Below are 15229 nucleotides of genomic sequence, written 5' to 3'. Positions count from 1 at the left end.
TAACACGGCTTCACCGAGTTAAACAAATGCAACATAAACAGAAGCAACACACCTTAAAATACTATTCTACCACAGAGTGTTGTCTAGCACACAATGTACTCTACTCCCCTTACCTTACACCCACGGCAACACAGATTCGGTCATCACACCCTCCCCATCCTTGACAGTAAGAGTCAGAACGCTTCTATCAGATGGCTCTTGCACCCCACCACTACCTGCCAGAGCCAATGTGCGAGGTAAAAGCCATGTTCCAACCTTGGGCTTACACATGGCCAGCAGACTCCAGTGTAAACCTAACTCACGGGAGCCAAACCTGTCACTGCCAAACCTCAGGTGAGCAAACAGAGGCAAGACACGAGTCTGAGTGTGATTGTGTATACAGACTCACCGGGAAGGTCTCCTTCCAGTCAATATTTAATAGCACCCTTATCTTTCTCAAAGGGCCATGGGTTAGAGGGAAATGGCATGGTTACCGAAGTCTATGTACTCCCAATCATCTATGAGCATTTTTAAATGTTTGAATGCATGGCAGATCCAGAAGGAAAGGGCAAAAGAGTGAGCCATTCACCAGGAGTTTTCATGTATAAAGTGACTTTCAAATCATGTTAAATACCAATCACTCTTAAAACAGCTACAGCAATCACTATTGTGAAAGATTCTAACTTACATGTTATTCATTTCTTGAGGGAGGGGAGGTGCACACAGGCCATGGTCTATGAATGGAGGTCAGAGGACAACTTGCAGGAGTCAGGTCTCTCCTTCCACACGACATGAGTCCTAGGGATTGATCTCAGGGTTTCAGGCTTGGTAACAAGTGCCTTACCCAGTGAACCATCCTTCCTTACCTAGAGTGAGCCATCCTTCCAACCCCATTTTTTTAGATATCAGCTTCAAAATGGAATTTTCTTTGGAGTGTGGAAAGAATTGTTATATCAGATTTTTATCATTTTCCTGGGGGGGGGGGGGGCATGTGTGCATATGAGCCACAGTGAACATGTGGCAATCAGGGACACTTCTGTACAGTTGGTTTTCTCCTTCTGTCTTTGCATGGCATGGGGTCCAGGGATCTAAGTCAAATTGTCAGCCTTCTGCAACAAGAGGCTTTACCCACAGGGCCATCTCACTGGCCCTGTAAGTACCAGATCTTAAACCAGTTTGAAAAGCGCAGCATTATCAGATGCCAGGCTCATAAGAATGTACTCAGGGCTGACTGGCTGGCCAGTACCCAAAAAGCACCAAGCCTGATAACTTAAGTTTGATGCTCAAAAGCCACATGATGGAAGGAAAGAAGAGACACCCACAGGTTGTTCTCTGACCTCCACCTACACAGGAACACAATACACACACACACACACACACACACACACACAACAAAAGAAAACCTAAAAGGTTTTAAATGTAAAAAAAATTACAGAATTGATGCTAATTATAACTTTTTAAAGTAATTTAGCACTACATTGTAAATATATGTTAATACATCACATTTATGTTGCTGAAACATAAACCTTTTTCAGGATGTTTCAGCTCTATGTCTTGGATAAGAACTGTGCCTTGTGGAGTTTATGTTTACTTTCTACTTAGAATAACAGAAGTGAAACCTAACGTGTTCTTAAGAAAAGAAGCTCTGTCTATTCTGGGTGGGACTTTCATTTATCCTGACGCAGACAGTAAAGTATTTATTTTAAAAACTCCTTGGTCTAGAAAACAGATATCAGCGATGTCCATGATGGAAGATACTGATATCATCTCACAGGAAGTCAAAGTCTATACCTGGCCAAACATAACCTTAAAGGAAGTGTATCAAGATGCCGAAAGGAGTGATTTCCACTGAGTGCAGAGGCGTTAAACTCTTCATTTGCTGATCCAGCTTTCTGATTTCCTAAGGTGGCCCAACGTTGCAGATGATTATAGGTTCCCGTGTTAAAAATAAATAATCAAGAAAAGAATCAGCATGTTACCAACACATCACTGGCTGGGTGCGGAGGTGGCAGGGTTAATGGACATGCCAGGTAGAGACAGCACGTGCAGAGGCCTCAGAGCAGGTTCCCACCGACAGAGGTGGGTCTGACCCCATGCACAGGAGTGTGGATAATGCTGCCTCCCCAGAGCTTCCCCAGAACTGAGAGACGAGACATGAGCTCTGTGCCTGCTGCTGCTGCCTTTTCAACTATGAAAAGTACAGCCTTGTGATCAGGGCCCCTCCTCTGCAATCAGACTGCCCGGGGAGGACACTGTGCTCAACCACTCTCTGGGTGTGTGACCTGAACAAGTCAATCAACATCCCTGGTCCTGTTTCCTCATCTATAAAGTGGGAGTGACACCATCATCTACCGAGTGTGACTATGAGGATTAAGAGAGATGATTCACCGCAAAGGCCCAGCATACAAGAAGAGCACAATTGATGTAAGCCACTATTGGGGACAAGCCATGAAATGCCAGCCGTCAGGTACACTCCCAAAACCATATCACTGGGTCACAAACAACCAGAACACAGTCCAGAAGTCAAATCTGTCCTTTCCCTCCTTCATCCCTGTAGGGGATGCACAGAGTTGGCTTGCAGACCAGTGCAGAGAGGTGCCTGAAAACACAGGACGCCCTGATAAAAACATGTCCAAAGGCCCCACACTGTGGCCAGAAATCCTGCTTCCAAAGCTTCAGAATTTCTAGTCTCCGGCCACAGCTGCCAGACAGTGCCTTTGGCAAGGAGGTGGGTGACTGGAGTGTGAGCTTGGACTTGGCGAGGAGACGCTAAACCAGAAGGCCTCCAGGCGGGAAGCCCCATGAGAGCCAAGTACTGAAGCAGTTCGTCTACCAGGCTCTTCACGAAAGGAGCAGTTCTGCTGTCCTTAGCAAACTCACGTTAGAAAAGCAGACCTTTCATGGACAAGGACGCCGCCCGCCCGCCCGCCCGCCTGGCTTTGGAACTCTGAAGAGCCAGGCTGATGTTGCCCTACACTAAAATCTCTACAGCCCTTTACCTGTATACATAATAAAAAAAAAAAAAATCACTCTACAAAGTTCCATATAAAAGTTCGAGTGTAAAATCCAACTACAAAAGGCTGCATGACTATTTTAAGCTAAACACATTGCATTTGCATGTGATGAAACCTTCTTCAACCTTGTGATTAACCCAGTTCTCCCAAGATGTAAACACATGTCTTAATGTCCACCTATGAGGAAATGGTTATATTACTATATTAATTATGTAGCTAAATAACCATGTTGCAGAGGGTGACCAACCAACTCCTCCAATCGCTAGGAATTGTCCCAGCTTTACCACCACATGCTGGGAAACCCCCCTCAGTCCTGGGCAAACTAAAATGGTCCCAAAATACTGTCAGAAAAAAAAATGACAAAGGGCAGCCTTTCAAATGCAGAAGTACTAAGTGTCAAGCTTGTTTGTAGCAAGAGCTCCAAGTTCCTTTTCACAGCAGAAGACCAAAAACCACAGCAGCTTCTCCCCCCCCCCCTTAATTTTTAGTTTTCCCAAAACAGTTAGACACATCCCTTCTCTTGCTTGACTCAGAGGTCACTGCAGGATTGGCCACCCAGCCAGTTCCAGCCTTCAGTGTTTGTAGGACAGAAAATGTCATCGGTGATCATGTCTCACTTCAACTACATCCAAAAGCAAACCAAGACGATTCAAGCTATCAGCGGCAAGAATGTGTCCTCAAACCAAAAGGCACAGAGCTGTCGCCAAAGGTCGAGATTCGCCTCACAAACGGGCATGGAAGGGACCAGGAAGAGTGTGGCTGCAATGGTGACAGCGTCCCTCTGGAGAGAGCAGGCTGCCCCACTACAAACTGAAGCAGGGATTCCACACCGGTGCTGGCTCTCCATCCACAGTGACGGGGCAATGCTCTTCGCAGCAGGAGCTTAAACAAAGGGTCGTCAGCCCGAGTAGACGAGGACAAGAACCAACTTCTAAGAAGTAAGCTTCAGACCAAGAGCAAGTCTATATAAGGTCGGCGAAACATACTTCCTGGACCTAAAGAAACCCAGAAACCATCTTTTCTCACCACGGCACCCACCCCGCCCTACCTCCTCCACCCCACCCAGTCTTCCTCTGGCTTTGTCCCCAAACAGACTGGTGGGTTTAGGTGTTCTTGAGTCACAGAACGCCTTGGATCTTCCTCTATGTCAGGAGACGAGTCCAATGGAAGTTACACCTCTTTCCCCCCGGTGGCAATTGTAGTTTACTGGGGGGAACAAAGGGGGTGTATTTAGAAACACTTTCAAAGACCAACGTCTTTGAAAGCCCTGCTCTGACATCCTGACATCCTTGTGCCGATGAGCCCAGCATCCCACTCCTCACCAGGGCTAATGTGCTTTAGGAGAGAGAGCCTTCTCCTGTCCCACTTCAACATATCTGCCAAAAGGGAAGAGGTATCTCTAGGCCTCAAGCCTGCTGGGGCTGGAGGAGCCTGGGAGGGGACACCACCAGCCAATGGCTGAGGGTCTTGAGGAAGCCTGGCTTGCTTCTCCAGGTCAGCATTTCTACTTAGAAGATAAGGGATTCAGGATGGGTGGTTTGTATCTTTACAAGCAAAACTCTGCATGAAATTCTTTACTAGGTAACATAACAATGCTTACTAGAACCACATTATTTAGGAAGGAACAAAGCACAGGAATGGGTACCATCAACGTCGTCGACAGGACCCGGACTCAACACAACGTAGGACTTAAAATAAGCCACTGTCTTCAACATTTGGCCAAAATTGTGAACAAAGGCTAGAGGAAATCCTAATATCAATTTACAAGCACTTTCAATGCTCAGGAGCCAATGAGGAGGGGCAGGTTCGTCACAATTCACAGCTGCTCTCCCTGCTAAATTTAACTAGAGTTTTTAACTCGGTGACTTCTGAATGGGGCGGGGGAGGGGAGGGAAAGGGGGCTGTAAATGCTGAAGTAAATTCGGACTAACGGGCCAAACAAATCACTGTAGATCGCTGCTGCAATGGGCTGTATTTAAGATGCAGGGCATTCAGGCTGGATGCTAACTAGCGAGGCACCTCTTTAAAAGTTTGCGGTGTTGAATGGCAGGCGCCATGTGTCCAAGTCAAGACAGCCTCCGTTATCAGGCCCCCAAAACAATGTTCATTTCACTGTGGATGAATATACCCGCCGGGCCTGGAGGAGTATGGTCTTTCCTCTTTTTTCATGGAGAGAGGTTTGGGTTTTTTGTTAGTGTTTTGTTTTGTGTGTGTGTGTTTCGTCTCACAACTTGCTTGGGCTTCCATGAGTGTCAGTATCCAGACGTGTAGCAAGGGCTGTCAATAGGATTCAACAAATCATTCCGTTGCTTCGAGCAGAACTTCAGGGCTGCCCGGTGTGATGTCTCAGCCAGAAAAGCAACAAAGCTGATGGGCACCAGCAAGGTCTGCAAGCTCACCCTGAGACCTGACTTCACCTCCTACTGGGAGATCGAAGCCGAGCGCGCGGCGTCTCTCAGCTCTCAGCAGCCCCATCCCGCACCCCACACCCAGCCGCTGGGCAACTAAAGAGGAAGTCGGGGTGTCCTATGCAACGGATGAAGACAACCGACCGCACCGGAGCGGGGATCGGGGATCGGGCCAGTCTCTTGCCCGGCGCGGGAGAGGTCCGGAGCCGCGAGCCTCTCTCCCGACGTCCACCTTCCTCCTCCTGACCCCGCAGACAGCCTTCCCCGGGGCAGCCCCAGGCTGACTGCTCCCGAGTGCGCAGCGCGGCCCGGAGCTCGGCTCCCCCTCCCCCGGTGCAGCGGCGGCCCGCGTCCCCCCGCGCGCGGCGGCGGCGGCCACTCCCGCACCCCGCCGACCCTCTCCAGCCAGCAGAACGCGCACTTGCGACGGCGGCCCAGGGCGGAGACTGCGCGGGAGCTGAGCCCCCGCGGCCGGCCGTGCACGCTCCGGGCTGCGCGTAAACAGCTCCGGGCGCGCTCCGGCTCCGCTCCGCGCCCGCCGCGCCCCCTTCTCCGCGCTCCGCGCCCCGCGCCCCTACCTGGTCGCAGAGTTTGAGCACTGCCATTCTTCCGCTCCCGCACGCGCGCGCGCGCGCGCATCCAGCTCTCCGCTCCGCCGATGTCACGCCGGGAGCCGGGGACGGGGAACGGAAGGCACGGCCCGGGGGAAGCCGCCAGGAGCCCGGCTCCCCAAGGTGACAGCCCTCCCACGACTCCGCCGCCGCCGCCAGCCGCCCAGAGCCCAACCCCGGCTCGCGGGAGTCGCAGCCCGGCCCGCCCGCCTTTATACAGGAAGTGCCGGCCGCTGCCAGCTGGGCCGCCACTGACATCACCGCGCGCTGCCTCGCGCCGCCCGGGCCGACGCTGCCTCCTGCCGCCCGCAGCGGCTCCTCGCAGCCCCGCGGGCCCCCGGCGCCCTCCCGCACCTGCCTGCACCCGGCCCGGCCAGAAGCCCGCGGTCGGGGGTGGGTGGGTGGGTGGATGGGTGGGGGAGTGGGGGCGGCTGACGGCGACCCTCCCCAGCGATCCCACCCACGCGCACGCGACTGATGGGCAAGCCCTCGCAGACACACCCCAGGGGCCCAGAAAGCTTGCCGCTCCCGGCGCCACCAACTTTCACCCTGGAGACTGCAGTCACCCACCCCCTTTCCCTCAACCTCTTCCCTCATCTGATTGCCCCCCAGCGGCTCCAAATTTCGGCCACCCGGCCACACGGAGGATGGTCTCTTTGTTTAACATAAAGGAGGCCCTGGGCTCATGATTCCAGTTATTTCTCTAACACACCGGGGCTGGAGGAACAGGAGCCAGCTCCTAGCTAAACTAGATTGATAACCTGGGCTTGGGGCTGGAGGTGAGTGACACGAAGGGGAAAAAAAAAAAAGAGTTCTAAGTTGCTGCACAGTCCTGGCTGAATTCAAGTCCTACAAGTTCGTAAATTGCCATGCTCCACCCCACCCCCAGACAGAAGACAGCTGTCCAGCAGCCTGGATTTCTAATACAGTGGTAGCAATCCGTAGTAAGTACTTCTGAGATCTGGGGAAATACTTATTAATTCAGGCAGTGGCTAGGCATGGGGGAAAAAATGGGGCATGCGCAATTAAGATACTGGGCTGGCTAGTGTTTACCTCAGCTTGACACAGACTCTAGTCATTTGAGAAGAGGGAACCTCGGTTAAGAAAATGCTCTCACCACACTGACCCGTGGGCAAGGTGCTGGGGCATTTTCTTGATTAATGTGAGAAGGCTCGGCTCATTGTGAGTGATGCCACCCCTGGGTGGGTGGTCCTGGGTGTATAAGAAAGCAAACTGTGCAAGCCATGAGAAGCAAGTCTGTAAGTAGCACTTCCCTTCATGGCCTTCAGTTCCTGCCTCCAGGTTCCTGCCTCCAGGTTCCTGCCCTGGCTTCCTTCAGTGATGTGGAAGTGTAAGCAGATATAAACCCTTCCTTCCCCAAATTGTATTTGGTCATTTTTTTTTAAATCACAACAATAGAAACCCCAAGTAAAGCACTCACATAAACCAGATAGTTATTGCTGATTGATATAATTTCAAACTGAAATAAAGGATCATGAGGAGAGATACTTATGAAGGAAAAGACCAGAGCAGACTGGTGGATAAGGGCAGGCATCCCTGAGAGAGGGGGAAAGCTGAGATCTGGAGGAAGAAGTTAAGCAGGGAAGTGAGAGGTGGGGCACTCCCAGGGAACCATAGGTGCCCCTAGCAGGCCATGAAGCAAGCCTTCAGGACTGTTGAACAACAAATCAGAGCTAGCTAGCGTGCCTGGGTGATGATCAAATGCCTGCTCTGCAGTCCCTCACAAACCAGCTGTAGATTCTTCCTCCCCATTGGCAGTGCCTCGCCAAAGACTTGGTGGGGGAAGGGAGTGAGAGGCGTGGCTTAGCATCCTTGCCTATCATCCACCCGCTCTGACTGGTGAGCCGCTAAATCCCAGAGCTACTATTATCCTCCATCCCCCGGAGATTGTGGTTCAACTCATGCAGAAAGGGGGACCCGAGGAAGCACCCTCCTGGGTCCCCTTCCTTGGCCGCCAGTGATAAGCGGACACACTCCCCCCCACAAAGCCATTGTTCCAAGACCCTTCTCAAACACAGCTCAGGTTGCCTGCGGTGTGTATGAGGCCCTCCCATGCTGCTGGTCCACAGACTGGGTGTATATGAGGTGCCTCCATGCTGTAAGTAAATAGGACAGGGAATTCCCCAACTAAATATGACCCTATTTCTAAAAAGGAGATAACAAATTATGTCATTTAACAGATTCACTCAAGCTCTGCTTTGTGTCATCATAGGTATGCACACACATGAGTTCTTGAGTCAGACTCAGTCCCCAGCCACCCACTTGCCCCCTCTCTTTCTGAGACAGTGTCTTGCTATATTCCTGGCAGTCTGGCCTTGAACTCTCAACCCTATTTTACATCCCAAGCCTGTGCTGCCACAGCAGGCTGTCGTTGGAAGGGAGCGGATCATAAACCTAGGAGACACTTTCTCCTACAGAAATAGTTAAGTAGTGCTTTTAACATTGCCTTCACTGTCCTGAATTGAAATTCAAACATAATACTATCTACTTACACAGATTTGTTTTAAAATTCAATATCCTGCCCTAATTAGGTAATGAATGAAAAAAGCAAGTGGAAAGATACAGTTGCTGCAATATTTCAACAGGTAAATGATACATACCGCTCAACCCTACCAGCAGACAAAACAGTAACACTGTGGATACATTGTGGCTGAGAGCACTACCAACGCAGAGCAATCTGAATGTGCAGTTTCAGCAACTCAAATGTCAAAATCAGAATGTCCACCATCTCAGAACTGTAGACTAGTTCGGGAGTTCAAGGTCATCCTCAGCTACATCAAGTTTAAAGCCAGCCTGACCCTGTCTCCAAACATAAAAACAGCCATGGAAATGGCTCTCTCCTTGCAAGCCTGACAACCATCAGGCTTGATCCCCTGAACCCATAGAATAAACCAGATGTGATGGCGGCATGCATGCATCTGTAATCCCAGAAGGGCCACGGCAAGGGAGGTGAGGACTGGGGGAATGGGGCAGCTAGCCCGGGACACGCCACACAGAAACAATGGGTCCCACCTCAGAAACAAGATAGAAGGGAAGGACCAACTGCAAAGTTGTCCTTCAAACGGCGTGTGTACCTTGGCATGCAGATGTATACACACACACACACACACACACACACACACACACACACACACACACACACAATAATGGTCTTATCATAGGCAAGATGTTGTGAAATTTGAACTGGCCGAGTACCTAATAAAAAGAAAACCTAGGCTAAACTAATTAACACTAGCGCCTTTCCAGGGAGCCTGGACTTACATGTTAAGACATCTTTACACGTGTGTCTTTACACGAAGGTGCTGTATAATCCAGCAGTGAGAGCGGCGACAGAAAAACTCCGTAACAGGTGTAGATGGGGTGGCGGGGTGGGTTGGGGTGAGTTAACGCCCTGATTCCTGCTACAGTGAGATGCTGGGGTGGCCGTAGCCAAATGACACCATTTAATTGACACAAATCCGTGAACACATGACATGGGCAGCAGAGACCAAGCAGTGCTTATCAAGTCTGATATCTGACGGTGACCTGGGCAAACCTAGAAATTAAATATATGGGAAGACTTTGACGTGGCCCCTGATTTTTACAGACGGCAAACCCCTGGGCCAGCCACCTGACACCTGGCGTGTGTCATCACAGTGAAGTACTCCGTCCCATCCAGTCTCCACACTAAGCCAGGTCACAGACACAGAACCCCTAGAATGAAGAAGTTAGCCCCCTTCAGGAGGACTCTAAATGTTGCCATAAATATACACTACAAATTCACCTCCGAGGAACCTGGTGTCATTGTCCAGGGTGGCCTAGCTAGCACTAGGAAAAAGAAGTCCACACATTTCAGGGAGTACTTGACACTTTCTAAACTCTTGGTAGGTTCCTGAGATTCCAAGTACTCCCTCCCCCCCCCCCACCCTGGGTCCGCCAATCAAATCCAGGCATATGACAATGATGACACATGGAGTTTTTACTCAGGTATAAATCACAGCAGACCTATCGTGTAGTCTATTCTTGACTATACAGTGGGAAGACGCACACTCCATAGTTAGCAGAGTCTAGAAGAATGGGGGTAATCCTGAGTCCTACCGAATGTAGACATCAGCACCACCATAAAACGTGTGGGGGATGCAGGGGATGGGGTACCATGAAGTATCCCCATTTAACTCACCTGTGTGTCCCGTGCAGCCTGCAGCAGGACTTCCGGCTACAAATTGTTGTTAAATCGAGCAAGAGCAGCGCCAACTGCAGCTAGTGCTATAACTTTGACAAATGAACATGGAGCTGGGCACCTGGCGTATGTCTATTGGGGGAGCAAATATTTTTAAGCCATTCTAATGTGTATGGACAGAGTCCATGAGTTCACCTTTACAGTCTTGCTGGTGTAATGTAAGCTCGCCTTGGTCACTGTGTTAAAGACACCTCGGATGATTGGACCTGAGAACAGAAAGTAAGTGTTTGAGATGCCTTAATAAGACACATGGGTGCCCGAGTGTGGGCTATACAGTGCAGGGAATTCGCCACTTTATTGCCGTTTCTGGCGGTCCAGGGATCTGGCCGCTGTCAGGATGTCCCCTGAGAAGTGAAAGCCAAATTGCTGTCCCTTAGACCACGGCTCTGTGTCAGCTTGATTGTTCCTTGTGGCTTCACGTGTTAATCCGCACTGAGAGGGTGGAAACGTAGTCGACCTGTGGTATCTCAAGGTAAGGGCTGTGCAGGTGACTGGAGGGAGAAGTCCATTGGGTTGGGGCCTCATAGTTGAATTCTTGGTGGCTGTGTAAGAACTGGGAGGGGACCAGACAGACACCTAGACACAGCATGTTCTCTGATTCTTGCTGTGTAACGCCCTTCACCCTCTTCAGGAGAGGCCAGCAAGAAGGCTGGCACTAGGCATAGCTCCCCCAGAATCCGGAGCCAAAATAAACCTCTTTTCTCTGTAACACAGCAAGTCTGTGCTGGCATGTTATGAGCAACAACAACAACAAAAAAAAAAAAAATGGATGAAAGCACTCCACTAACAAGAGACATTATACTTGCTGGATCCCTCTGGATTTTGGAAGCAATACATACCACATCAGAATGTGTGCTTTGACCTACTTACCAAGTAACCCATAAAACAAGCTTTTTTTTTTTTTAAGTTAGGAATGAAAGGAAGAAAATAGCTCTACAGAAGGACCTTATAACTCAGAGGAAGCAAATATTGGAAAGGACTGTAGCAAACAGTGATGCTGTGCGGAGACTCTTGTGGACTTGATTAAAAGAGCTCTCAAGACATTCGCTCCAAAGCAAGCGACCCACCCCACCCCACCCCCCTGCAGATAACTAATCCACTGGAGAAAAGAGGCCTGGCTTGCTAACTGAGTTTGACTGACGAGCCACGAGGTATCAAGTTTGCAGCCTCAGCTGCTCCTTGTGAACTGGGTGTGTCGGACCCACCCGGCCATGAGACTAAGTGCAAACCAGGGCACTGCCCTGCCCCCCGGCACGGAACTGGCACGGAACAGACTGGCAGGCTCAGAACGCACCAATTGCCTTAGCAGGTAACTTAGCCTCACTTGATAATTACTCCCGGCATTTTTGTCTCCTTGAGGAATTTAAAAGCCATGAGAAAGGGTCTAAATTACAGTCAGTTCTCAGTGTGTGAGCACAAGCTGGCAATTCCACCCTTACCACACCGGTGAGGGGTACTCCTGATAATAGGGCTGAATGAAACTTCTCGGTGCAAGCAATTTCTGGCATCAAGCTGCGTGTCTCTGTCTGGCTTGAGGGGTGGGCAGAGACATAGATGTGTACGCCCTCGCAGATGACTGTGGGTCGTTTTGCTAAACAGTCAGCAGCCTACAAAACCAGCAAAGATGGAAAGATTGGTGAAAGGAGGTTAGGAGGGTGTCTGTGTCCCGTGCGAATGCTCGCTGTGCAGAAGGGATGGCATTGGCCTCTTCTCCACCCACTCAAATGTGCCTGCTTAAAGTAACCATAGTAGTCAGAAGTGGTGGCAGGTGCCTGTGGTCCTGGATCCTTGGGATGCTGAGACAAGAGGACCAGGAACTTAAGGATAGTCTGAGAAACTTAGACTCTAAAACCCTAGACTCTACTAAAATGAAATAAATAAAATAAAATAAACAGAGCCGGGGAGTCCATGCACATGCTCAGTGTCATGGGCTTCTCTGCAGTGAGGCCAGCATCTGACATCAGAAATCAACCAATGACTTCTTATTTCCAAAAGAAACTAGTTGCCTGGTGCCAGTTGGTTATACTGGACTTGCCACCTTAATGTCATAGAGGGACAGTCATCCACCTTCAATAGAGGAGGCATATAGTGTAGATATCAGAAATCTCAAAATGTTTCTGGCAGTACTACCGCCCATGAACATAGTTTGGACCCTATGATAGTCTGCATAATATTACTTCTTTGTGTGGAGCTCATATACAGCAAAGCAAATACAGAAATGGAGCCATTCATACAAATAGAATTTGCCCGTCTTTATCCTTGACTTCAGACCAGAAAGATAGAGCTGACCTGGAAACATGATGGAAGGGCCTACTGAAGGCTGAGTTCTGGTGCCAGTTTAAAAAAAAAAAAAAAAAAAAAAAAAAAAAAAAAAAAGCACAATTTACATTCCCTCTTAAAAGTAAAGGGTACTAAAGCCAGGCAGTGGTGCTGCATGCCTTTAATCCCAGCACTTGGGAGGCAGAGGCAGGAGGATCTCTGTGAATTCAAGGCCAGCCTGGTCTACAAAGTGAGATCCAGAACAGGCACCAAAACTACACAGAGAAACCCTGTCTCGAGAAAAAAAAAAAAAAAAAAAAAAAAAGGAAAGGTAAAGGGTACTATATATATATTTTGGGTCAACACACCATTTATAGCAGTATTTATTCCAAAATACCCAGATCCAAGAATCAAGCATTGGGTTGTAGAACAGTGGTTTTAGGGTTTCATTCTCATCATTACACAGAGAGTCCACTCACGCCATTGTTGTTTCTGGTCCCTGTAAAGTTGAGCTCTGTGGGGTCAGAGGTCTAAATTCCCAACAAATGGATGTTTCTGGCAGGGATCAAAGTCGTGGTTTGAATCGGAGGTCAAGACCAATATTCAGCCACATCAGTCTCCTCAGTCTGTGGGGGCAGCAGACCAAGAAGAGATTCCTGCTCTGCCTGGGGAGCCGATTCCAGCTGCCAGCAGGAAATCAGTCGGCTTCCACACAGAGCATTGTGGGTACAGAGAGGACCGCCTGTTCTAGAGTTTCTCTTAGCATTGCAGTAGAAACTTGTGGAAAATTACTTTATCTGTTTGGGGTTTTGAGAAAGGAGCTCACTCTGTAGCCCAGGCTAGCCCCTGGCTCATGGCAATCCCCCTGTATTGGCCTCCTGAGTGTTAGGGTTACTGGTATGAGCCTCCGTGTCTATCTCATGGATACTATAACTGTAAATGTCCAGTGTATCATGGTCAGCCCTGAAACCATATGCACATTAACAAAAATGGACTCAACAGGTTGTTCATATATTTTTGTATGCCTATGTGTGTAACAATGATAGTCGAAGAAGTAGAGCCTATCAACTTGAGACATGGGAGGGGTTGGAGGTAGGGTAGCTAGAGGCTAGAGGGAGGAAAAGGGGGAAGTGATGAGAGAGAGAGAGAGAGAGAGAGAGAGAGAGAGAGAGAGAGAGAGAGAACTTAAAATTGGATTCGGACTTCTCAGGTAGAAAAGAATAGGTGACAGGCAGGAAAGGAGCCTCTCCTCCAAGCCCTGTGGTTGACAGACACTTCTGTGTCTCTACTTACAGCTTTCTTCAGCTCTCTAATACTAACAAGTAATTCTCCACATTAAGTTATTATTTACAAAAAAAAGGATGGGTCTGTGTTGCAGAATATCACTTTAACTATGTAAAGATGTGTTACATTTGTTTATGCTGCATTTGTTAACTATGTAAAGATGTGTTGCATTTGTTAACTATGTAAAGATGTGTTGCTGTTTCGCCTTGCCTGCCTAAGGCACCTGACAGATCTAATAAAGAGCTGAACGGCCCATACTAGGCAGGAGAAAGGATAGGAGGGGCTGGCAGGCAGAGGGGATAAATAGGAGGAGACATCTAGGCTTGGGAGAAGGAAGAATGAGAGAAGAAGGTGGAGACAAAGAGGCCCCGTCCCCCGGGGAAGAAGCCAGGCAGCTGCCAGACAGACTGACAGAGAGGCAGTGAAAGTAGGACAGACAGCCGTAAGAAAGGTGATAAGGCCTGAGGCAAAAGGCAGACAAAGAGAAACTTAACTTGGGTTAAAAGAGCTAGTCAGAAACATGCCTAAGCTAGGCCGAGCATTCAAAACTAATAATAAGTCTCTGTGTCATGATTTGGGAGCTGGTTGGTGGCCCCAAAGAAAAGGCCTGGCACAGGTCTGTTTTCCCTTTTCCTGATTAGATCCTGGCTAATATAACATAGTTACAATCCTAGAAGAAAAATCACTATATATTAAAACTTTAAAACAAAAACATTAGGTTTATATATAAAATGAACTAACTTTCAGGGTCAGATCATTAAACAGATTTTTTTTTAACCTACATAAATAACCAATGGGACATTTGAAAGTCCATGTGCCTGGGCCCTCTCCTTCATCAAGAAAATGGAGGAGATTGTCTCCTCCAATCTCAAAAGTATCCACTAAGAGGCAATCCTGAGACCAACTACCCTAGTACTAGCTATAGCCTATGACTTTAATGTCTGCTCAGTATACTGTATCTCATTTTAATATATTGTGTTGTTTGCTTACTTCCACATTTTTAAATTTTGCTAATATTAAAATGTGTCTATATTCATATTTTTGATATGTTTGTGTATAGATATGAAATGAACAAGAATATGAATATGTATCATTATAATGGAGGAGGCTGTGGTATGCTCCCAGTCCCCACCTTCAGGGCATGAGCATATATTCAAAATAGTGAAACTGGGGCTGGAGAGATGGCTCAGTGGTTAGAGCACCTGTTGCATTTAATAAAGGATCTGGGTTCCATGCCCAGCACCCACATGGCCTCTCATAACCATCTGTAACTCCAGTTCCGAGGGATCTGACGCCCTCTTCTGGCCACTACGGGCACACTGACATACATGCAGACAAAACATCCATACACACAAGATAAAAACAAGTGATTTTTTTAAAATAGTGAATGTTTGGGAGTATATGGAAGATGAGGAGATGAGAAGGAATAACTCA

The 15229-nt window shown here is 48.6% G+C and overlaps 1 protein-coding gene across 2 annotated transcripts in view; it reads right to left on the bottom strand.

The window, feature by feature from the left end:
* Nucleotides 1-6299, bottom strand: part of Ankrd44 (ankyrin repeat domain 44) — a 266879-nt gene extending 260580 nt beyond the window's left edge. For both annotated transcript variants that reach the window (XM_037210410.1, XM_037210411.1), the window contains exon 1: nt 5980-6299. In XM_037210410.1, the coding sequence (XP_037066305.1) occupies nt 5980-6270 (291 nt within the window). In that variant the 5' untranslated portion in view covers nt 6271-6299. The remainder of the gene's footprint in view (nt 1-5979) is intronic.
* Between the last annotated feature and the right edge of the window lie 8930 nt (nt 6300-15229).

This window comes from Peromyscus leucopus, chromosome 13 (genome assembly GCF_004664715.2).
Source record: "Peromyscus leucopus breed LL Stock chromosome 13, UCI_PerLeu_2.1, whole genome shotgun sequence".
Classification (NCBI taxonomy): Eukaryota; Metazoa; Chordata; class Mammalia; order Rodentia; family Cricetidae; genus Peromyscus; species Peromyscus leucopus.
Note: the sequence above shows the minus strand (reverse complement) of the source record. Positions and strands in the feature narration are given on the sequence as shown.